The sequence below is a fragment of the Artemia sp. Qi Xiang Cuo genome, chromosome 13 (assembly GCF_049724085.1).
Source record: "Artemia sp. Qi Xiang Cuo chromosome 13, ASM4972408v1, whole genome shotgun sequence".
Taxonomy (NCBI): Eukaryota; Metazoa; Arthropoda; class Branchiopoda; order Anostraca; family Artemiidae; genus Artemia; species Artemia sp. Qi Xiang Cuo.
Genome location: NC_142806.1, coordinates 27101212 through 27127616, shown reverse-complemented (window position 1 = coordinate 27127616; position 26405 = coordinate 27101212). Strand labels below are relative to the sequence as shown.

The 26405-nt window shown below is 35.6% G+C and overlaps 1 protein-coding gene across 6 annotated transcripts in view; it reads left to right on the top strand.

Annotated features, from left to right (window-relative positions):
• The window catches only part of tun (N-terminal glutamine amidase tungus), a 402893-nt gene that overhangs the window by 94021 nt on the left and 282467 nt on the right, over window positions 1-26405 (top strand). For all 6 annotated transcript variants that reach the window (XM_089098727.1, XM_089098725.1, XM_089098726.1 and 3 more), the window contains one exon: window positions 6898-7104. In XM_089098727.1, the coding sequence (XP_088954853.1) occupies window positions 6923-7104 (182 nt within the window). In that variant the 5' untranslated portion in view covers window positions 6898-6922. The remainder of the gene's footprint in view (window positions 1-6897; window positions 7105-26405) is intronic.

Here is a 26405-nt window from a genome sequence, read left to right as displayed (position 1 = left end):
ACATAATTTCCGGACCCTTCAACTACGTTCAACAAAATGGCTATATCAAAATGTTGATAAGAAGTGTTTGGGGAAATGATGGGCGTGGAAGGAGGAAGGGGGGGGGGGGCATTCAGCCTCCGATCACTTTTGACTATTAAAAAGGGCACTAGGTCTTTCAATATCCAATCGGATGAGCCCTTTTTGAAGTTTCTACAACAGCGCTTACTATAAGAACTTATATGCCCCAAGGGCATAGCTTACAGCCCTTGCCCTGGGGCTGTGGGGGGACTGTCATCCCCAGAGACATAATTTCCGAACCTTTCAAGTACGTTGAACAAAATACCTATCTTAAAATTTTGATTGGATGTATTTGTGGAAATGGTGGGCGTGAGGGTGAAGGTTAGTCACCCTCCAATCAGTTTCGGTTATTTAAAAGGGAACTGGCCCTTTCAATTTCCTATCGAATGAGCCCTTTTTGAAGTTTTTACGACAACGCTTTCTATAAAAACCTTATGTGCCCCAAGGGCACAACTTACAACCCTTGCTCTGAGATCTGTGGAGGGGGGGAGTTGTCGTCCTCAAAGATATAATTTCCAGTACTTTCAACTACGTTGAACAAAATGGCTATCTCAAAATTTTGATTGGATGTGTTTGGAGAAATGGTGGGCGCGAGAGCAGGGTTGGTTGGCCTCCAATCACTTTCGACTCTTAAAAAGGGCATTAGTCCTTTCAATTTTCAATCGAATGAGCCGTTTTTGAAGTTTCTACGACAACGCTTTCTATAAAAACCTAATTGCGTTCAGGGCATAACTTACAACCCTTGCCCTAAAGGGCAAGCGTTGTGGGGAGAGCGTCATCCTCAAAGACATAATTTCCAGACCTTTCAACCACGTCGAACAAAATGGCTATCGCAAAACTTTAACTGGATGTGTTTGGGGAAGGTGGGCGTGAGAGGGGCGTTAGTTTTCCTCCAATCACTTTCGACTATTAAAAAGGGCACAAGTCCTTCCAATTTCCAATCGAATGAGCCCTTTTTGAAGTTTCTACGACAACTCCTTCGATCAGAAGTGCCCTGGTCTAAAAAAATAATACATTTTGCCAACATCGTTCTTTACTTAGGCAGCGCTATTGCGCGGCCTATGATAACTTTATTTTCTGCATTGAGAAGGTTTAGACATGGAAGGGGAAAACACCCTTAACATTCACAGAATCTAAATGAACATCATACTTTCAGATTCAGCGTATTAGAAAACCCTACTGTAGAGGTTTCAAGCTACCATCCAGAAGAAAGATCGCGGATGCGTGTCCTCAAAGACATAATATCCGGCCCCTTCAACTACAATGAACAGATTTGCTATCTCCAAATTTTAATCGGACGTCTTTGGGGCAAATGATGAGTTTGGGTGAGGACTAGTTGCTCTCAAATAACTTTTGACTCTTAAAAAGAGCACCATAACTTCCGATTTCAAATCAAGTGAGCCTCATCTGAAGTTTATACGACCACCCACTTCATAAAACCTTATATACCCCCAGGGCGCGGTTTACGACCTTAACCCCAGGTCACTGGGGGGTTGTGTCAACCGTAGAGGCATTGTTATATGTTATTCTGACTATTTTGAGCAAAATCGCTATCGCACAATTTTAATCAAATTCGTTTGGTGAAGGTGGTTAGTTGGGGGAGAGTGACTGCTGCCCTCCGTATCTTTTGACTCTTAAAAGGGAACTAAAACTTCCTAGTTTCAACCAAATGAGTCTCCTCTAAGGCTTATACAACCATCCCTTCCGTAAAAAACTTAACTGCCCCCGGGGCATAACTTACAACCCTGGTCCCCAGGCTCTGGGGGTTTGTTTCAACCCCAAAAGCCTTGTTATATGATATTTAGACTATTTTCAATAAAATGGATATCTCAAAATTTCTGTTAGATGTATTTTGGGACAATACTACGTGTGTGCGGGGGGGGGGGGGCCGCTTCCGTCCGGTCATTTTGACGCTTAAAAATGGCACTAGAATTTCTTATTACCAATTCAATGAGCCCCCTCCGAAGTTTGTATGACCACGCTTTCTATAATAACCTTATATGCCCCCAGGGCATAACTTATAACCCTTGCCCTGAGGGCTGGGGGGATTTGTCACCCTCAAAGAAATAATTTTCTGAACCTTCAACTATGTTGAACAAAATGGCTATCTCGAAATTTTCATTGGAAGTGTTTTAGGTAATGATGTGTGTGGGGGTGAAATTTGCCCTCCGGTCACTTTCGACTGATAACAAAGGCACTAGTCCTCTTAATTTCCAATCTAATGAGCCCCTTTTGAAGTTTTTAAGACACGCTTTCTATAAAAACCATATATGCCCCAAGGGCATAACTTACAACCCTTGTCCTCAGGGCTCTGGTGGGTTGTCATATTCAAAGATATAGTTTCCAAACTTTTCAACTATGTTGACCAAAACCGCTATATCAAATTTTGATTCGGAAGTGTTTGGAGAAATGAAGGGCGTGGGGGTGGGCATTCGTCCTCTGATTACTTTCGATTAACAAAAGGGGCATTAGCCCTCTCAATTTCTTATCAAATGAGCTCTTTTTGAAGTTTTTATGACAACGCTTTCTATAAAGAACCTTATATGCCCCCAGAGCATAACTTACAACCTTCGCCCTGACGACTCTGGGGGAGGGGGGGTGTCATCCTCGAAGACATAATTTACGGACCTTTAAACTGTGTTGAACAAACTAGCTGTCTCAAAATTTTGATTGGATGTGTTTGGGGAAAGGGTGGTCGAGGAAGTGGGGTTAGTTGCCCTCCAATCACTTTCGACTATTAAAAAGGGCACTAGCCGTTTCGATTTCCAATCGAATGAGCCTTTTTTGAAGTTTCTACGACAATGCTTTCTATAAAACCCTTATATGCCCCCAGGGCATAACTTTCAATCCTTGAACTGAGGGCTGGGGAGGATTTGTCATCCTCAGAGACATAATTTCCGGACCTTTCAACTACATTGAACAAAATGGCTATCTCAAAGTTTGATTGAATGTGTTTGGAAAGATGGTGGGCGTGGAAGGGGTGTTAGTTCTCCTCCAATCACTTTTGACTATTAAAAAGGGCACAAGCCCTTTCAATTTTCAACCGAATTAGCCCCTTTTCGAAGTTTCAACGAGAACTCCTTCGATACGAAGTTCCCTGGTCCAAAAGAAACAAACCAATATATATATATATATATATATATATATATATATATATATATATATATATATATATATATATATATATATATATATATATATATATATATATATGTTGCGCCAACATCGTTCTTTACTTAGGAAGCGCTATTGCGCTGCCTACGATATATTGGTCTAAGGACAAAAATAAAGAGTAAAAGATACATTTGTTACTCCTCATTTCTACTTCTACCGTTCTAAAAACATCATACCCAGATCCTTATTGCTGTTGTTCATCTGGACTGTAAGAATATTTCAAGCAGACAATTTTTCGGCCACTTTTTTTTTAACATTTTAAAGAAAGTAGGCTAGAAGAGCCAGGTGAAAAATGCCTGCATGAATCTGCTCAAATATTTCATTCATCTAGCTTAACTCCTTTATGTGAAATTAAATACAAAAAAAAAACAAGTTTTCTAACTGAAAGTAAGGAGTGACATAAAACTTAAAATGAAAAGAAATCCTTCCATATATGAAAGGGGCTTTCCTCACCTCAACACCTCGCTCTTTACGCTTAAGTTTTTTGTTGTTTTAAAAAGTAGAATTGTGAGAAAGAGTCAAACTTTACCCTAAAGAGCGAGGCGTTGAGGAGGGGACAACCCCTTTCACATACGGAATAATTTCTGTTCGTTTTAAGTTTTAATGTCACTCCTTACTTTCAGTTAAAAAAAAACTTGTTTTTTTTATTTAATTTCTGAACGTTTTTGAATTAATGCAGGTTTTGAATTTGGCTCACCATAGATGAATAAGTAAAACGAAATTTTCATTTTAATTTTACTTTTTTTAACTAATAGTAGCCTAACCGTTTTTTTAACTAACGAATAATAATATATATTTTTTGTTAAACAAGGTTTTTGTCTGACAAGGATTCCTGAATCACAAAGGCTATTTAATTAGAATAAAAGCCTCTTTTAAAAGTTAAAAAAAAACTTTAGTGTAAGAGCGAGCTATTGAGGAGACGCAGTCCCCCGTTATATACGTAATATTTTTGTTTGTTTTCAGTTTTAATGCTGCTCGTTACTTTCAGTTGAAAAAGTTTTTTTTTTATCTAATTTCTGATTGTTCTTTAAATACTGCTGGGAAATTCCGCGCCCTCTTCATGGAAATTCTCTTCCCCCCTGAAAAATTCCTCCATGGAAAGACCATCTCATGTAACCCCCTCCTCCGCCCCCACCCCCCGCGACAATAATCCCCCTGGAAACGTCTGTATACTTCCCAATACTATATGTAAACAATGGACAAAGTTCAAAACTTGCAAACCTTCATCCAAGGACTATGGGGAATTAAGTCGTCCTCTAAGAAATAGTTATTAGATTGTTCGACTATGCTGAACAAAATGGCTATCGTAAAATTTTAATCCGGTGACTTTGGGAAAAAGTGAGCGTGGGAGGGGGCCTAGTTGCCCTCCAATTTTGTCGTCACTTTAAAAGAACGCTAGAACTTCGAATGCGCCATCTCGTGATATTCTAGGACCACTGGATCGATACGATCACCCCTGTAAAAATAAATAAATAAATAACCAGGTATCCGGGATTTTTCTTCTGGCAAAAAGTACAAAATTCTACATTTTTGCAGATAGGAGCTTAAAACCTCTACAGTAGGGTTATCCTATTCGCTGAATCTCATGGTGTAATTTTCATTAAAATTTTATGACTTTTAGGGGGTGTATCCGCCTTTTTTCGAAAATAAGGCAAATTTTCTCAGGCTCGTAACTTTTGATGGGTAAGAATAAACTTGATGAAACTGATGTATTAAAATCAGCATAAAAATACGATTCTTTTAATATTTCTACTGATATCAAAATTCTGTTTTTTAGAGTTTCGGTTACTATTGAGCCGGGTCGCTCCTTGCTTACAGTTCGTAGCCACGAACTGTTTGATATTAGTCAAAGTTTTCCGGAAAGTGATCGCTCACCTTAGTTGATTTATGGCTAAGCAACTGTCTCTAAAAGAAAATTGTCAAAAGAATTTTTTAGGTTTAGCGTTTGTGTATTTGGAAATCTTGTGAAGAAAGTTTTGAGCGTTTTTGAGCTTCGTTTTAGTTTGGCTCATCCCCCTAATTCTTCCTTTTCTTTGAAACATTTTCGTCAGTAGTTTAGACTTATCCTCTATAGCTCTCATCGTTATTCCTTCCACTTTCAGAATTTTGATCTACCTAAAGTATTTCTTTGACAAATATCCTTTCTCCATTCCCATCTACATAATACTTTGTTTGGCCACCTTTCCTGTTAAGTTTTCACCTTTCCTGTTGATTTTCTTTCCCAAATTGTTTAAATATATAGATTGTCACGCCAAACAGTCCCCATTTTTATTTGGGGCTAAATAGTATACTAGTAGCGGTTCTAGGCCGGGGGAGGGGGGGGGGCAGTTGCCCCACCCACAGTTTTTTTGACACCTGATATTAAATTCCTTTTATTTCATATTTTACGCTCGTATGGTATACCATACCCCCTCCCTAGATTATGAGGCTTAAAACCGCTACTGTAGTATACATTTGCCCTAATATAGTTGGGAGACCATTTTGTTGTAAATTGAAATCTAATTGCATCCTCAAGTAAGGAAAAAAAATGTGTAACTTGGACAAATTGTACCCTTCAAGTGGAAATTTTCGCCTTATGAAGCACTGAAATAGCACTGGAAAAATTATGAGATAACTATTGGAGCTTATAAACAATCTTCCATATTACTTTGTCTCCTTCCCACTATAATATATATGCTGTTACATAATGGAATGCTAAAATTTGATAGTTTTGTAAATCGATTTTTCTAAAAATCTGTTTTCTAATGCAGAACATAGACAGTTCGCCACCCATGACCTCCACACTCACAACCTAACCTGCACATAAGTTAACTTCCAGTGGTAACATTCATATTAGGGGGTCTCTTGAGAAGTGAATGATATAGCTACACCCCTCCTCCCAGTAATATTAAAGTTGCACATAAAAGATACAATAATGTTAAGGTTAAAATAAGCACTCTGTTTTCAGGAAAAGATATCTCTTTTTTTACAACATTGACAAATTTCTGCAGTTGCCCTTAAAACTTATGAAAAAAAAACTTTCACATGCTGACCAATGGTCTGCGTTGCATAAGTGATTCCTGCCTTCAGCCGGGAGTGCAATACGTAGTTGGGGGCAAATCATCCGACGCTTCCCTTCTTTTTCCCTCAGATTTCTCCAGGTACCAATTTAGAGCTGGGTAGACTCTGGCTGAGCTTACAGAGCCACACCGTCGTGCCCCGTCCCAAACCAAATAGCCAGTGACACCAATACTCGAACCAGCTCATGAAAAAATGCTTCTGTTAAAGTTGGTATTTCTAAAGCAAACAACTCAAGTGACTTATTATTTCTTTATACATTTAGAATTTTCTGTTCATAACTGAAGCTGTATATCAGAATATTTATTCATTCACAACTTTATTGTCACACATGCCTTTGGATGTGATTTCTGACATTTTTAAAGTCAATTTCTGAGTCTATTAGTTCTGCCTACTATCTGTGTTGTAGCATCATTTTGAAAAATAGCTATTTAGAACAAAATAACAGGGAATGTGTTTCTCATTTTCATTTTTTAACCAAAGTAATTACGTATAAATTTTCTAAATTGCTTTTTAACCTTGAAAAGTTTATTTCCATTTTACTTAGTATTTGGGTGGAGTTTACTGCAGAACTGGAGTTTAATTAATTAAAACTTTTGTTTCTAGCTTGTAAAAAAGAGGTATCTCAGAAATGACCACCTCACCTAATCCTGTGAGATCCCCTCGACACAGAAGTCCTATATCTTTGACAAAAGCGAATAGCTTGCCCCATGAGAGTATCAGAGGGAAAATGGATAGCCCCACGATAATATTGTCTCCACGTGTTGGAATCATTCCACCGCCGTCGGAGTGTCTCTACACGAGTTGTTACTGGTAAAGCTCTTTTTTGTATTTGTTAGTCTCCCTGTTATGCTGTACGCTTGGATGGAAATGGAGTATCTTTTAATTAGCTTTTTTTAGAAGACAGATATATGTGTCTCCACGGCAGGTAAATTATAACGGTTAATTAGTGATTGAATATTCAAACTTACAATTTTCTAAATCTTTAATAATGTTTACGCTGCAATTATGTATAAATTATAGTAGAATGATTTATAATAAATCAAAACATCTATAAAAAGAGAGAAAGAAAAGAAAAACGCCCTTCAAAGTTTCATGAAAGGCTGTAGGAACAGCTATTATGCAACTTTTCATCCCTCCTTTGCAATGACGCCCCCTATTTATCCCTTTTTTCCTTTTTGTATATTTATTCCTTTTTTGTGTAGGGATCTTTAAAATAGTGCAAGGCCGGTGAAAATAGATTTACTATATGAAAACAATTGAAAGTAGTTGAATAAAAAGTACTTAAGTAGTGATATAAGAGTGATGTAAAGTTGTAATCGTTGGGTAGTTTTTAAACCTATAACTTGCAACAGTCTGGCCTCTAACTCATTCCATCTATAAAGATAGTAAATATTCAGGTAAATAATACTAAGAAAGGGAGTAAATGCTCCCTTTTTTCATTACTGGTATTTGGGACTTGGTATGATCTTCTGTGACTTAGTTTCTGTTTTGACGCTCGGTTAAATACTGTAAAAAACACTAAAATAATTAGAGGTGATGGACCTCTAGGGCCTGAAAACTTAAATTTGCGAGCCTGACTATAATGATAACCTATAGAACTACGCAGGTGAAACACTTCGGTATCAGGAAAAACCAAATCAAGTTTCATAAAACTCCGCCGATGGGACTTTTATACTGCTGAAACAATGAGATACTAAAGAAATAACGAGAGAAGAAAATGTCGTTCAGCCTTAGACAAACAGACATGAAGGGTAGTGGGAATCTCTGTTCTGTTCTCTTACGACACAGTCTCAAATAGTGATAAAAATTCAACTAAAGGATAGAGACTTTTCTCTATGGAATTATTTCTCTATGGAGACTTTTCTCTATGGAATTCATGTTTAAAAAAATTGACAAGTAACCACACATATTTGCTTGGTTCAATAAATTAAAACATTTTTTCTCATGATAAAGTATTTCTTTGCTTAAAACGCCTTTCACTGAAACTATTCCGTATATGAGGGTTAAGGAAAGAACACTAGCGTAAAAGGCGAGGGTTAAGGAAGGGGCAGCCCCCCTCATATACGGAACAATTTCCGCTCGATTTAAGTTTTAGTGTTGCTCCTTACTTTCAGATGAAAAACTTTTTTAAATTTAATTTAATAAAAAAATGAAAGAAATATTGTTTTTAATTTAATGAAGAAAAGAAAGAAATACTACGATTATTTTTAATTCGAGCGATATTAAACATTTAAAAAACAAACCAAGCAATATATTATTGGTGGGGGAAGGCCTAAATAAACAAATTTACAAAAAATTAAACAAGAAAAACGGGTTCTAATTTCTATAAAGCAGTGAATACAACACATTTAATTAAACACAAATACTCCGAATATTTCGGCCCCACATCCGGGAGCCTTTCTCAACGGAAAAAAAAATTCTTACATAAACATAAAAAACATACTAAACAAAACAAAAGAAAAAATATAAATAAATAGGAAAAGAAAACTTACATATTAAATAAACAAACTCCATTCACTGCTGTATACAATCGAATGCTTATATTGACACACCTTCTCACAGAATATAAATTGACATCTATCAAAAAATGAGAATATATTTATACTTAAACTAAAACAAAAAAGATCAGCTAACCCCCAGCCCATAACCCCTAAATAGATCTCACAGGTTCATCACCCAATGTTTAAATTATAAATTGAACAGATTCGTTTGCTTGCAAGCTTAGCTTTAGTTCGTTTACCTTTCCCAGCATTTAACCCAGTCTGACCTTTGTCCGCAAGGTCATCATTCGTATCCGAACTATTATCAAAAATAGTACTGGTTGAAAATTTAACCTGCTTTTTAATTAAACTATTATAAATCGAATTGATCCTAAAATCCCCTTCATCTCTATTGATACTAATACCCCCATATATTATCTTTTTATTTCTATAATTTCCCTGAAGCTTTGTAAAGGTCCTACAAAACAAAATTCTAAAACAAAACAAAACACCAGAAATGTTTGAGTCAGCTGTTGCAGAACATCTTTATAATTTTCCTCATCACAGTATTTTATTTGATCAAACAAAAATAGTAGATACGTCTGTAGGACTACAGACAAGTCCTTCTAAAAGTCCTACAGACAAGTCCTTCTAAAAGTCCTACAGACGTATCTACTATTTTTGTTTGATCAAATAAAATACTGTGATGAGGAAAATTATAAAGATGTTCTGCAACCGCTGACTCAAACGTTTCTGGTGTTTTGTTTTGTTTTAGAGAAACCTTTACAAAGCTTCAGGGAAATTATAGAAATAAAAAAGATAATATATGGGGGTATTAGTATCAATAGAGATGAAGGGGATTTTAGGATCAATTCGATTTATAATAGTTTGAATTAAAAAGCAGGTTAAGTTTTCAACTAGTACTATTTTTGATAATAGTTCGGATACGAATGATGACCTTGCGGACAAAGGTCAGACTGGGTTAAATGCTGGGAAAGGATAAACGAACTAAAGCTAAGCTTGCAAGCAAACGAATCTGTTCAATTTATAATTTAAACATTGGGTGATGAACCTGTGAGATCTATTTAGGGTTATGGGCCGGAATTAGCTGACCTTTTCTTTTAGTTTAAGTATAAATATATTCTCATTTTTTGATAGATGTCAATTTATATTCTGTGAGAAGGTGTGTCAATATAAGCATTCGATTGTATACAGCAGTGAATGGAGTTTGTTTATTTAATATGTGAGTTTTCTTTTCCTATTTATTTATATTTTTCTTTTGTTTTGTTTAGTATGTTTTTTATGTTTATGTAAGAATTTTTTTTTCCGTTGAGAAAGGCTCCCGGATGTGGCCGAAATATTCGGAGTATTTGTGTTCAATTAAATGTGCTGTATTCACTGCTTTATAGAAATTAAAACTCGTTTTTCTTGTTTAATTTTTTGTAAATGGAAAAGCAGTGTGGTCTAAGAAATTATTTAAATAAACAAATTAAAATATAACTTAAATATATTAAAATGCATAAGCTCTGTCAAATTTTAGAATAAATCACATTTTAGTGAAACCCTTTGATCTTTTAGAAATTAGGAGGCTCAAAACCAAAACTTCACTTTAGACCTTATTTTAATGAGTACTCAAACCGCACTTGGTCTAAACATTTGGTTAATTGGCATCTTCTTAACTAAACACTATACTAACAAACTTATTAACGGATGTGAATTTAGACATTTATATGTCCTATTGGAGTTTCAGATTCGTTTTCAGTTTAACTGCACAATCCTCTCCCTCCCTGAAGACTGGATATAGCCCTAGGCTAGTGGAAAGTGGCGGTAGTGTCACCAACGCTATCTAACGTTTAGCGACTCTGTTTAACCCAAGACTGCTGTATACTTGCTATTTTAGGTATATTTAAAAATGTAGTGAAAATTAAGAAGGGGTAAGAAAGCAAGATTCTAATACCTGTAGGCCTACCAGCTTCAAGATCAACTTGCCTACTTAACCTGCTATGAATTTTCCAAGCTAATCTAGGCTTTCTCTGATCAAACTAGATTTTGGCTTACAGTGATTGTCAAAAACAAAAGTGTTCGATAATTATCACCAAGAATATATTCAGGATTTTTGTTGGGGGGGGGGGTTATTATTTCGTTTCTTTTTAACACTTTAAGAAATATATCAAAAAGTTGTTCACATGCATTTTTGTTATGTTTTTGCGAGCCGGAACAAAATTTCGAGGGGGTGCATACACCTTCCACACCCCCTGGTTAAGGGGTCTCAGCTTCGTCATAAGCTCCTTTCGCCGTCCCTTTCTCTTCGACAGGAAAATCCTGCTTGCATGGCCTCATAGTGGCATCAGGGTGGACCTTTTTACGAATTAAATAAAAAAACAAGTTTTTTAAACTGAAAGTAAGGAGCGACATTAAAACTTAAAACGAACAGAAATTATTCCGTATATAAAAGGGGATGTCCCCTCCTCAACGCTTCGCTCTTTACGCTAAAGGTTTTTATTGTTTAAAAAAATAAAGTTGTGGGAAAGTCAAAATTTAGCGTAAAGAGCGAGGCGTTGAGGAGGGGACATCCCCTTTCATATATGGAATAATTTCTTTTCGTTTTTATTTTTAATGTCGCTCCTTACTTTCAGTTTAAAAAACATATTTTTTATTTAATTTCTGATCGTTTTTTAGTTAATGCAGCTTTTATTTTGGCTCACCGTCATTGAATGAGTAAAACAAAATTTGTATATTAATTTTACTTTTCTTTTGCTAAATGGCTTTCTCTAAATTTGGTTCTGGTGTAATTTACAAATTAACTTACGTAACGAATTTCTATATTCGTATATTTTTATTACGTATATTATGGGGTTCGCCCCCTAGTCAATACCTCGCTCTTTACGTTAAATTCAAATCGTGTTCCAATTCTTTAAGAATGACTCCTTATTCACCAAGGCCATTAATTATAATAAATATCTCTGATGAAAGTAAAAAAAAATTGTTCCCTTGTGAATCAGACGAAATTGGGGAAAAAGGGGCGTGGGAGGGGGCCAAGCTACCCTCCAGCATTTTTGGTCTCTGAAAAGGGCACTATAACTTTTAATTTCCGTTCGAATGTCCTCTCTCTTGATGTTGTAGGACCACGGGGTCGGTACGATTACCCCTTAAAAAAAAAAAAATAAAAAACACGCATCCGTGATCTCTTCTGGCAAAAAATACAAAGTTCCACATTTTTGAGATATGAGCTTGAAACCAATGTAATAGGGTTTTCTGATACGCTGAATCTGACGGTGTGATTTTCATTAAAATTCTTTCACTTGTAGGGGAGCCTTTGATGAGTAATACTAAACTTAATAAAATTTATATATTTAGAATCAGCAATATAAGCCCATTCTTTTGGTATATTTAGTGACATGAAAATTCCGTTTTTTAAAGTTTCGATTATTATTGAGCCGTATCGCTTTTTTATCTTTATTTTTATTACGTATATGTTTTTACGTATATGAGAGGGTTCTCCCCTTAGTCAATACCACGCTCTTTACGCTAAAGTTAAAATTTTGTTTAAATCACAAACCCCTGAATCACAAAGGCTGTTTAGCTAGAATAGATAGCTCTTTTCAGATCACTAAAAAAAACTGTAGCGTAAAGAGCGATGTATTTACTTGAGAGCGAATCCCCTCATATACGTAATAATTTCTGTTCGTTTTAAGTTCTAATGTTGCTTCTTACTTTCAGTTGAAAAAACTTGTTTTTTTTTATTTAATTTCTGATCGATTTTAAATAATGCTGGGAAATCCGGTGCCCCCTTCATAGAAATGTCCCTTACCCCAAGGAAACATCCTCCACGGACAGATTCTCCCAAGTACGCGCCTCCTCCAGCCCCCCCCCACCAGAAAAAAATACTTCCTGAAAATGTCTGTATAGTTCCCAATAACCAATACTATATGTAAACAATGGGCAAAGTTCATAACTTGCAGCCCTTCCCCTGGGAACTGTGGGGGATTAAGTGATCATAAAAGACATATTTATTGTGATTTTCAAATATGCTGAACAAAATGGCTATCTCAAAATTTTGATCAGGTGACTTTGGGAAAAAAATGAGCTTGGGAGGGGGCCTAGTTGCCCTCCATTTTTTTGGTCACTTAAAAAGGGCACTAGAACTTTTAATTTCCGTTTCAATGAGCCCTCCTACAAAATCCTAGGACCACTGGGTCAATTCGATTACCCCTGGGGAAAAGAAAAAAAATAAAATAAAAACGCGTCCGTGATCTTTCTTCTCGTAAAAAGGGGAAAATTTCAAATTTTTGTAGATAGGAGCTTGAAACCTCTACAGTAGGGTTCTCTGATACGCTGAATATGATGGTGTGATTTTCATTAAGGTTCTATAACTTTTAGGGGGTCTTTCCCCCTTTTTTCTAAAATCAGCCAAATTTTCTCAGGCGCGTAACTTTTGATGGGTTAGACTAAACTTGATGAAACTTATATTTTTGAAATCAAAATTAAAATCTGATTCTTTTGATGTATCTATTGGTATCAAAATTCCGTTTTTTAGAGTTTCGGCTACTATTGAGCCGGGTCGCTCCTTACTTACAGTTCGTTACAACGAACTGTTTGATATCCCTTGCCAAACCATGACTGCTAACAGCATTGTAGGGCTGCCACTCGAAGAAATTATTGCCAGTGAACGATACAGCATTTACACTGGATTCTCATTTACGGATGTTTGGGTGGTCATAGTTGTATATGCCCCTGTAGAACTGACAAATGGCGATAGTAATGACTCAGATGTATTTTACTTACAGGAACAAACAGAAATATGGTATTTATATAAGGGTATTTTAACACCCTGGTCAGTATAAATAGGGATAAATGGTATCCTAGCCTTGCTAAATTTGTGTAGGAAAAGAAAACAGTAATGGCCACAGACCGCTGCAATTTAATAGGTGTGAGAATCTATTTATAATCAGTACATTATTTGGTAATAAAATAGTCCATAAGTTATATCAGGGTATTCAAGTGACGGTAAAACTGCTAACCTTATTGATTATGTTATTGTAAACCAAAGATTGCCAGTATCGATACAAGATACTATGTTATGTAGGAGTACTGCTATTGATGTTAAGACTTATGAGTGACCATTTAGTACTGTCTAGGGTTAATATAAAGTGAAAATTTAGAAAGGAAAACTACGTTCAGGGAAGCTATGGTATGTGTAGACTCCAGAATGAGAATTTGAGAGAAACTTTCCAGGAACAGTTGAATACTAGAACGGCGAGTCTAAAATAAGACAATGTAGAAGGTGGGTGGAATAATTTTTAGAAAAAAAGGTTGTAAAGTCACTGATAGTGTGTTAGGGAAGGAAGTTAGAAACGCAGCTTGAAATATTAGTAAAAATGTTCCAGGAAAAGATATAGAAAACAGTGAAAAAGTTTTTGACACTTTGGATGTGAAGGAAGATTTGTTTTGGGAGGAATAATTAGTGACAGTAATAAAAGGATTAAAAAATAATAAGGCCTCAGGTGCTGATAGCGTGGTAAATGAGTTTTTCAAATGGTGATGGTGAATTTAGAGGTAAATTACCGAAGATTATGAATATGATTTTTGAAAAAAGGAAGTTCTTAGCAATTGTAGAAAAACTTTAATTAAACTCCTCTGTAAGACGGGTGATAAGAGTGAGTGTGGTTGTTATAGACGTATTAGAGTGAATAAAATTGTTCTGTAAGGAAGGTGATAAGAGTGAGTTTGGTAATTATAGACGAATTAGACGATGATAATTTTTAGACTTAGAGATACTGTAGATAAAATTTTAAGAGTGTGGTTTTGGGAAGGGGAGAGGATGTGTCGACCACTTTTTAATCTTAGATTAATTAAACTAATTATCAGCAAGCGTTTGATTCAACTGGAAGAAGAGCTTAAGCGAAGGTCCTATCCTTGTATGGTATACTGGATAAATAAATAAACATTAAATTGATAAGGGCTATGTACAAAATAACATTGCTGCGATTAAAGAAGGAAATGAGCTTATTAGCTTGGTTCGTATTAAATTAGGAGTTAAGCAGGGTTGCGTCCTATCCCTATTTCTATGAATCATTTTGATAGACTTTGTCCTAAGGAGCACAGCAAAGTCAATGGAATAACACGGAAGCCATTGGGGAAGTAAGACTCTCCTACAGTTAGATTATGCTAATGATTTAAGCATTCTAGATAAAAAATTTTAGCAAAATGATAGAATTTTTGAAAGTTTTCAGAGTTCAGGGTATAAGAATAGGTTCGAAAATGAAGGTTAAGAAGACTAAGTCGCTAAGACCGGGAATAAGTGAAGGTGAAAATGTGATGTTTGGTAACAAGAAGATTGATCAAGTGGACAGCTTCACTTACCTAGGTAGTATTATTGCTAAAGATGTTGGGTGCAGTGAAGATGTTAAGAGTAGAATAGCCAAGGCCTAGGGTGTTTTTTTTTCACAGTTAAAAATTTTGGAAGAATAGTAAGATAAGTCTGCAAACCAAGATTAGAATATTGGAAGCTACAGTGATGAGAATGGTCAATTGTAGTTCTGAAGCGTAGGCGCTTCAAAAGACGGAGTAGGATTTGCTGGATGTTTTCAAGAGAAATTGCCTACGGATCGCTTTGGGTACCCGACTGACTGACCATATCTCAAACAGTCAGCTGTACGAAAAATGTGGTTCAATCCCACTGTCTAGGGCTATAATGAGAGAAATGTTGAGATGGCTAGGATACGCTCTGCGGATGAAGGATGTCATATTTTCGAAGATCTTCCTTGTCGGCCGACCATCTAAGGCCAAACGAAAAGCAGGTCTTCTCTGAATGGGGTGGGAATATGTCATTAGGAAAGATTTAAGGGAAATGGGAACCTCTTTGGAGGGTGTAAAGAGGTAGGCTTTGGCTAGAATGGGATGGAGGAGGAGCGGGCTTAGATGTGTTGGCTTCAGGCGGCTTGGTGCTGCAGTGAGTTGTTAGACGCAGTAGTTGTACTAGTATTGGCTCAAATTAGCGCTAGTTAAATTTCAATATTAATAAAATATCATAAATTATAATATTAATAACTTAATAAATTTTTTTATAATATAATATTATAAAATATTAATATATTATCTTAAGGCATAAAAAGAAAAATAAATACAAACGACAGGACATATACCAATTATATAAGCATACATTTTATTGGCAATATTTTGTGCAAGTATTCGTTTATAGATTAAAAAATTAGTAAAATTTATTATTTTGGGTGGACTGTATTTCAATTTCCAGAACTCTGTTTTGGAGATGTTTCTGCTCGCTGGCGAGAAACCTGTCATTGTAGGTGGAGCTCCATCATATGTAGTATATATTCAAGTAATCACACTTATTTATGAGCTTTTTCACATTTCCAGAAGATCTTAAAACCTTTTCCCCATTTCCTCAGACGGCTTCTAAAATTTTCTTCCTTGGTAGCCAGGCTTTTGTATAGTGAAGCTGTTTCTGGTAGTATATGCTAATAGTTATGCTCCTCAAAGAGCCATGCTTGCACCCATCCTTATTTTCATCAAATAAAAGAAAAATTTGTAAAAGAAGGATAAAAATGAAGACAAAGAAAGGAACGAGAAATTCGTACAAAGGATCTGATCCGATGCTATTCTTTAAGAACGTATTGACACAATGAAAGTTAGAAAAAATAGTTTTTTTCGATTTTTATCAGTAACTTCAAAATATTTTTCAGACGTTTTTTTGCTGTCACACGGATTTGTAAATTTGAACTAAAATCCAAACACTGGATTTTCAGGCCCAAGTTTTTAAACTCTCTGAGGGCTGCCCTTTAAATCAATACTTATGATGAAAAAAGTTTGACCCCTTAAACTCTTCTCATGGGAAGGATTGTCAATAAGTATATTTGGATAATTGAATAATTAACGCTTATTCTCCCCCTCCCCTAAAGAAATGATTTTTTTAGTTTTCGTCCTTTAGCTTTTTGTTTCTTTTTTAATATCACTTTTTCCATACATGCCTGCTTACATAAATCAAAAACGTCTTCGATTGAAGACTATTCTTAAGGAGATTCTTGAACATTTGAAATTCTTGAAAATTCGAAAATTGGAGGTTCTTGAAAAAATTGAAAATTTGCACTTGACTAAAACCCAAGTACTAAAATTTCGTAATTCAGTAGTGTCTTAACTGCTTGCATTTGAAGTATTTCCAGACGCTGTCCTCTCTTAATAACAGAGCGATTTTTCATACAAAAGCAAGAATTGCGAAACCTCGGAAAATAAGATGTAAGTAATGTTTCCGGGACTTCCAGTCAATAGAAAAGCTGTCTTCGCAGTTCCATGCTGGCAAAGATCTTAGGGTGTCTTAGGTTAAATTATATTGGTGAAGGAGAACAGAAAGTCTCAGTAAATCAAGTAGCCTAACGTTTTCAATACTCTTTGCACGGAGATTTTCAATACTTATTGTTGTAGCTTCCTTAGCTCTCTTGTTCCGAATTAAATTTAAAAAAATTAGTGCTTCAAATGAAAGTAAGGAGCGACGAAAAATTAGAGTGAACAGAAATTATTCTGTATATGAAGGGATCTACCCTCTCTTTAACCCCCGGGTCTTTACACTAAAGTTATATAGTGTTATGCTGAAGCCTTTATAGGTGATATATGCATTTTAGCAGATAGTTGGAAGTATTTATTTATGATTACATTTTAAAACGTTTAGACTAAATTTTTAAGTTTGGTGTATATGCACATTATAAGATATTCCTTTCTTGAGGTAATGTGAAAATTTTTATTATCCCATTCCCCTTGTACTTGAGAAGTTGCTCTTAAAGTGCTGGGGAAAAATTCAAATTTTAGTTTTAACAGTGAGGGGGCAGGAGGCAGTTCCCCTATTGTCCAGGCTAATTTCTGATTATTTCGGGTTTTAATGTCGGATGATCTTTACTTTCATTAGAAAAAACTTTTTTTTGGTTTAATTTCGGTTAGTTTTTTATACAACACCCAGGGTACCCTAAATTAGAGTGCGGCTATACCCCCCCCCTCCTCCCTTCTTCCAGCCAGATTCTTTAAACAAAAATCTAGATTTTACAGAACAGTGCCCCGAGAAAAAAGAGTTTATTTAATGTAGGTTGAGTTCAAATTTTTATGCTGATTTCAAATATACAAGTTTCATCAAGTTTAGTCTTACTCATTAAAAGTATATATATATATACATATATATATATATATATATATATATATATATATATATATATATATATATATATATATATATATATATATATATATATATATATATATATATATATATATATATATATATATATATATATATATATATATATATATCTCCTTTTGTTGGAATTAAATTGCATGATTTTCCTGAATTAAATTCCTGTTTTTAAAATCATGCAAATTTCATGTCCTAATAGCACGGATTTTACATATTTAGACTCAAATAATCGATTTTATCTCTGCATATATTGTCACCAAAAACTCTTTTTATTCGGTTTCAATTGACAAGTGTCGCCGCTCTTTACTTCCAATTTGTTATAGCGAACTGTTATATTCAGGGCTCTCTTAAATTTAAAGGAGGCTACTACTTCCTCCTTCAGTTCCTTTTTTTTTTTTAATCAAGTTATATATATATATATATATATATATATATATATATATATATATATATATATATATATATATATATATATATATATATATATATATATATATATATATATATATATATATATATATGCATATATATATATATATATATATATATAACTAAAATTGTTTTTAGAATGGACTAAAAAGCAGAAAATAATTTTTCTCTGAAGAATCTATGAATATAAGTGAAAACGAGGGGTGCAAAAGGGATTGGACTTTACATAACATAGATCTCAAGTTCATCTAAGTTATAAATGCATAAACGAAAAAAGTTGGTAAGTTGAGAAAAACGAGTTAAAAGATCATGTCCTTTAACCTAGCTAATATGGTAAGATAAGATGTCAAAATTGACTTTTTACATTTCTGCAAAAATTAAACCGTTGCTACTGGCCTCTGGTAGAACCTGCTTATACAAAAATAAGAAACAACCCAAAACCTGAATCTTTATAAAAATAAAATCAAAGTAAAAAACAAAAGTTAAAAAAAAATTATTGAATAAAGTAAAATATATCATTGTGTTCTAGATTTAATGATTAGTTCAGTGTTAAAATAAAGTATATTTTTTATTCATCTTAAATTCTTTCGATTTCTTTTATCTGGATAGTTTGAATTGAATAAAAAGGCAAGTGAACTTTCATGTTGTAATACAAGATCATACTTAGTGCTTCCAGAAGAAAAAATCTTTCTTTTAAATGTTTCATTCTCATGAAAAGGGGCTGAAATAAATGCTGGGGTATGAAAACATTGTTCAAAGAACAAAATTAGACTTCTAATAAAAATTCTTTGAAGGAATATCATGTAAATACAAAATATCCTAAATGCGATCTACGGTTCAAGGGAAGCTAAAACCGACAATATGACTTTTAAACCCAAGATTCAAAACAAGATCAAAGTTCGCTGGACCTGAAGACAACCAAGAATAATAGAAAATATCTGGCTTTCATAAATGGCTTGTAAATAGTTTGAAGCTAAAGGGCTGAACAGACTTAGCGTCTGTCCAGAAAGATTTTATTTATGCAATTAGGTCTATACGTCAGCTTTTTAACGGCGTTTTATTTCTCGATTAACTCTCATTTTGAGTGTTTTTCTTTGTTTTGTTTTTTTGCTGAATTTTGACCTTAAGATAAGATTTGTGGAGTTACTAGTGGGCTTAGTAGACTATTTGATGGATTGACAAAGCAAATTGTCTTCCGTCAGTGTCCATGTTTGAGAAATTTAGAATTATTCGTCAATAACACCCTCTATTCTGTAAAGAAAAAAATCAGCTTACCATTTGTGTGTTTACGCTCTTAAAGCGTACAAAAAGACGTTATGTCTGTCTAAACCCTAATGAAAGCTAGAAATATATACATATATATTTCATAAATATATACATATATATTATACATATATATATATATATATATATATATATATATATATATATATATATATATATATATATATATATATATATATATATATATATATATATATATATATATATATATATATATATATATATATATATATATATATATATATATATATATATATATATATATATATATATATATATATATATATATATATATATATATATATATATATATATATATATATATATATATATATTCGTTGTTTACATTATTATATATCTGGGGTCTCCAAATATTTCTGCCGGAGGACCGCATTAACTGTGAAACAGCAGTTTTGGGGCCGACTATACACTAGAGGACCAAATGAGAAAGGAAAATATAAATTTTGTTTTTAATTACATATTCTATGTTATTTGATTAATAATATTAGTATCATTTAGCAAGACATTGATACACTGCACATGAGCACCTGTATTAGTGGGAACGGGGAAACTGTTTCCTGGATGCCAAAATAGTAGATATTTCTGGATATAGATCTGATGTCCTTAACATCAATATCACCTGAGATTATCATCAGACAATTTAGTTCGCAAATTGTTCTTTACTTATTTGCCTCAAAAATGTCTTTTCGCACAAGTATCTTGTTCCCAAGATTGAAAGGTACCGTGATCAAAAGCTTTGACATTAGGAAAGTATTCTTGGGGTAAAAACAGGTGAAAACTCAAAAGTCCTTCTTTCAACTTGTCTCTGATGAGGAGTTTATGTGCAGTTCATCTAAGCAACTGGCCACATTTGCTTCTAAGGAATTTTGATTTAGCCTCACTTTCTTTGCCTTCGAATTCAAGTCAGAAAACTGCGCCTTAAACTAAATCTGGCAGTCTTTGATGATTTCGCATCCGAATGATATGGGAAACTCAGCTGTTGCTTCAGCTATTAAGACCTTGCACTGCTTTTCTTGCGTCAAGTTGTTGGCTTGTACTTGTTCCAGAAACAAGAAAAGTTTATATCTGAAGGCATTTAGGTGAGTGTATAGATCAGAAACTTGATTTTTTCTCTCCTTGCAGTTTTTCTCTCTTTGAAATTTTAAATGACCAGTAATGTCTGCAGCAAAGGCCAATTTCCATACCCTTTTCCATACCATTACTGTCTTCATATCATACCCACTCTTCATAAGACAGTAATGAATGTGACTTGCCTTTACTTTCTACGAAGTCATGTGTTCCCTTTCTTAATTCAAATATTCTACTCAGAACTCTCTCACAACTTAGCCATCTTACTGCTGTGTAATATGGCAAATCTTGCGATTCTGTGTCTTCATCTTTAAACGGAACTCTGAACTGCCTTTGGTTGAGCCCCTGTAAATGAGCTCCTATTAAATTCGCTATCTTCGTCGTAAGATTCATTACACTCCTAATGTCTATATATTTAGCAAATAAAGCTTTCTGGTGAATAATACAGTGCAGGAACAATGGTTGTGGAATGTGTTTCTCATTACACATCTGCTTCACTTGTCCAAGCCTTTTTTTATGCCACTCATTCTATGTCCTCCGTTAACAGCCATGCAACTGAAATTACTCCAGTACAAGTTATAATCAGCAAATTTTGTTTTTGTAATTCATTGAATATATTCTCTCCAGTAGCTGTGCCATACATGCTTATGCGGGAAGCCAACTCTTCCATTAGATACACTATATCAGTTCATTGACTAAAAGGGAGATGAAATGCTATAATGCCATCTTTTTCTGGCGATTAAAAGGTCTCCAGGGGCCGGATGAGAGGGTTTTGCGGGCCGCATCTTTCTCGCGGGCCGTAGTTTTGAGAACCCTGTTATATATTAATAAAAATTATTTGAAAATGGTAGTCACCTTTGAAAAAGTACACGCATCAAAATACTTATTAAGTTTGATTTTCAGGTTTTATTTGTTATTAGTTTGATTAATTTGAAAAATTAATTATATTGTTTTTTTCCTTGGCTTTCAGTGCGAGTTCTTCGAACGAACCCTTTTTCTATAGGGATGTCGCGCATGAACTCAAGCTGGGAGGCCTGGCGGGCAGTATCTCAAGGGAACACGGCAACATTATAGAATATATATAAATAAGATGCATAGATATAAATTTGTAGGTATACAAACATAAATGAGATACATTCCCATTTTAACCTTCGGTGAAAACAAAGCTCGTCGTAGGCATTGCTAGTAGTATCCCCAATCTGCTTTCAAGCGGTCAGTACCCCGGAATACAAGCGGTCCCCCGGAATACAAGCGCTCAGATAGGAAAATAACAATGGATTTCTAGCGGAGCCCTCTGACGTCACGCGGCACACCTGTTTCTAGGCAAAATTCCCGCCCTTTGCAAGAGTTCAAACGTTAGGTCAGGTGTTTATTCTATGACACAGCCCTGGTAAGTTTCCCAGAAAGATTTACTTGGAATGTGGTCCGTAAAATAAACAAGTTTGAATAATAAGCTCCTAGCCCCTCATCCCTGATTCTAGCGCATGCCTTCTGACAACACAGGGCACACCCCCCGTTTCTAGCGTATGTTACACCACGCGACACGCTCTTGCCTTTAAAGGGTCAGATAAGTGAGCTACCAACCCCTCGCACCTGCACAGTGCAGTCACAGGCTCTATTAAAGGGAATACACTTGGCAAGACTCCATGACACCCTTCTGGACTTCAATGACGTCATACAACTTACCCTATATCAAATAGACAGGTCTAATATGCTTGACGCAATTTTGCGTATCCCTACTACAGGGATCCATTGGGGAATCCCCGTTTTTAACGTTACGACACCCGAAACCCCCTAAGCATTCTTTTTTCTATTAGCTCAATGGTGGTACACACTGATTGCGCATCCCTCACTGCCAGATAATACCATTTTGACATTTTTCGTCCAAAAGACTTTCTTTTTTGGCGTTTCATTTTTCGCTCAAAACACCATTCATTTTTTTTTCTAGAGTTCTTGACCCCGCCTGGACTCGAAAGGTCATTCTCCTTCCAGTGGTACAGCGCTCCAAGCATCTCGTCAATAAAACCTTTGTCAATATTTTGTATCTTGAACCGTATTCTAAAAATAAACTATTGCACGACGCCTGAGATTCCCCATTTTTTGGCAGTCTTTAGAACAGCGTGTTTACTGCCAAATTTGATACACTCCGGGGTGTATTTGCTTTCAAGATATTAATAAAGGAAAATACGTTTCTTACTCGTTCCAAACAATAAATATTAAAAACAGAGACAATGAAAATAAAAAACAAATTGACAAGCCATCAAACATAGAAAAAAAAACACGACAAAAAAATAAAAGATGAAAATTTCATATTATCATATACGCAAAAGAACCATCTATTATAGAAAACTGGGGGCTTCTAGACTGAAAACCCTCAGGGTAGGAGAGGGGGAGTTATATTAGATGCAATTTAAACCATATTGAGAACTGCTACCTGTTAGATTTTCATCTGTTCCATGAAAAAAATTCTTTAATGTCCACACCTTAACTTTTAACCTGTAGTTCAACCCACAATGACATTACATGACCCCCCCCACTCCCCAACCCAAAAATAACTTTCTTCAGGCATTTCTTAATACAAATTATGGTTTTAAATCGCGTGATTCAACCCAAGCCAATCCTAATGCCCCCGGCAAAATACTCCAGACTACCAGAGCATTTCTATACTATGGCACGAATTGCTCGCGAAAACCCGGATGAATGTCTTGAAATAAAATTTTTAACGAGAAATATCTGAAAAATGTTTTGTGGGGTGTCTGAGGCAATGACAGACGTTTGTGGCGATAACAGAGGGGTATCTTAGAGTAGTTATAGTGCTGTACTTTGGCACGCTTGTGAAAAACCCAAATGAATGACTTGAAATAAAATTTTTAACGAGAAATGTCTGAAAAGTGCTTTTGGGGAGATGGGGCGATGACAGGGGTATGTCACAGCGGGATTAATAGTGTAACATTGTGAGTTGAAATACTTATAGTATCAAACACTAGCAAAGAAAGGGGGGTTTCTCTGTTTTCAAAGGGGGGGGGGTCATGTGTAGAGCTGATGCTAGTGTGAAAATAGTGTAGTAGCACCATTCCGCTACTCTGGACCATAAGTATACTTTTGATCGGTTTGGACATCTGCCCTTCTCGCAGGATGATCTTCCAAGCTCTCCCAATAGGTATTTTTGCTTAAGATATACATCGCCATTAATACGCAATACGCATGTGTCTGTGGCTTGCTGGAGTTCCATGGGGTCCTTTTTAGACTTGTTTGTGAGATAGGCTTGCATCATTCATATTAGACCTCATCACGGGAAATCCAGGGGGTCTTCCAGAAAAACAATGTATCAATGATTGGAATTTTGCCAGGGCACGAATCTATCTAGCTGAGCGCTAGAAACAGGGATGCTCTGACGTTAGAGGGTTGCCGTAGAAATTCTATGATAACTTCCTTGTTATTACTACATTTAAATTATCTCGAACAATAGCGTTTTTTAGCGTCTTTTATCGCCTAGCCGAAGCCCGGATTCTGTCCCAGGAATGAGTAGACATAGATCAAACTCCCCCACTGCGCGTACGATGGCCGGATTCTCTCCCCCAAAAAGAGTAGACACAGATCAAACTCCCCCCATAGCGCACGGGGTGGATTGTAACAAGAATTTCTCGAAATAGAATTTCCCCTCCTTTGTGTGCATTGATATTTTAGTGAAAAATGTACCCTGGGTTAAGAGAAACCGTTCGGGGAGTGGGGGACTGGACACTTCCTCGGTGGTGACCATGGGACAGGTCGGTACCTTAGTGGAGGGGGTGGGGGACAGGATAACCATAAACGTACGCCTGAAAATTAGCGCTTTGCGTAATGATAAAAAAATAAAACAGTGTTGAGCTGGTGACGGAGAAAACGGTTCCCCTTCCCTGGAGCCCTCTCCCTTCGTCTTTCCTTAAATTAGGCATGTTATTCTTTATCCTTTTAATGGTGCAATAACACCTAAAAACTACATCTATTATCAAGGTGCCCTCTGAAAATGAATGCTACTAGGAGGGTTGAACCTATTGATAGGATATTGTGAAATAACCATGAATCTATCTTAATGAAAAAGGGGTATTTCCTTAAAAGCTCTTAATATGGTTTAAATTGCATCTAATATCACTCCCCCCCTCCCCTACCCTTCATGGTTGCAGGCTAGAAGCTCCGGTTGTCTATAATAGGTGGTTCTTTTTTGCGTTTATTAACGATACGGCTTTTTTCAACTTTTATTTTTTGTCGTGTTTTTTTACGTTTTGTTGCTTGTCAGTTTGTTTTCATTTACAGTATCTGTGTTTTTAAGATGTAGCCTTTAGCACGAGTAAGGCACGCATTTCTCTTTATTAATATCTTGAAAGCAAATACCCCCCAAGTGTAACAAATTGGGCATTAAACATATCGTTCTAACGACTGTCAAAAAATGGGGAATCTTACTAATATCAGGTCACCCAGGAGATGGGGGCGGGGGTGGTGTCACATGGGTGAAATGCTCTGGTAGTCTGGAGTATTTCGCGGGGAATTAGGATTGGCTTGGGTTGAATCACGCGATTTAAAACCATAATTTTTATTATAAAATACTTGAAGCAAGTTATGTTTGGGTTGGGGGAGGGGGTCATATAATGTCATTCTGGGTTGAACTACAGCTTAAAAGTTAAGATGTGGACATTAAAGAATTTTTCCCATGGAAGATATGAAAATCTGACACGTAGCAGTTGTTAATATGGTTTAAATTGCATCTAATATCACTCCCCCTTCCCCTACCGTGCGGGGTTGCAGGCTAAAAGCCCCTCGTGTTGTATAACAGATGGTTCTTTTGCGTATAATATAATATGACATTTTCATCTTATGTTTTTCGTCGTGTTTTTTTCTATGTTTTATTACTTGTCAATTTGTTTTTATTTTAATTGTCTGTGCTTTTAAGATTTATTGTTTGGGACGAGTAAGACACACATTTCCTCTTTATTCATATCTTCAAAGCAAATACCCCCTGGAGTCTAACAAATTTGGGAGAAAACACGCCGTTCTAACGACTGCAAAAAAAGGAGGAATCTCACTAATGTCAGGTCACCCAGGGGATGGGGACGTAGGTAGTGTCACAAGGTTGAAATGCTCTGGTAGTCTGGAGTATTTTGAGGGGGGGGGGGGTATTAGGATTGGCTTGGGTCCAGCTAGCGGAGGAGAAACAAGAACGGAAAGGACAAAAAGATGCAGTATATGCAGAATATCGTGGTTTCAGCCACTTTTCTTGATTTTCAAGCCAATATAATTTCCTTGTTGTTCAAGCCAAGAGACTGTAAGATGACTATATATTGGTTTCAGACAATGCGGTTCTAATAGTGTATATCTTGTTTTGACCTGACTCTATTTTTAGGAGTTTTGGATTATTTTAGTTTTTACTATGGGGCGTGATCGTCTCTTACTAGGTGCTAGCTACCGCTGCAACCCGGATTATTGTAGTTTTTACCAAGGAATATGATCGTCTCTTACTAGGTTGCTATCTACCGCCGCAACCCGGAAAATTATTTATGATGAACTTTATCGGTTCTTCATGTAAAACTTGTTTGAGTCTTAAATTACAATCTTATTTTAGTTACTATGGGCCAAAGTTAATAATAATAATAATAAAG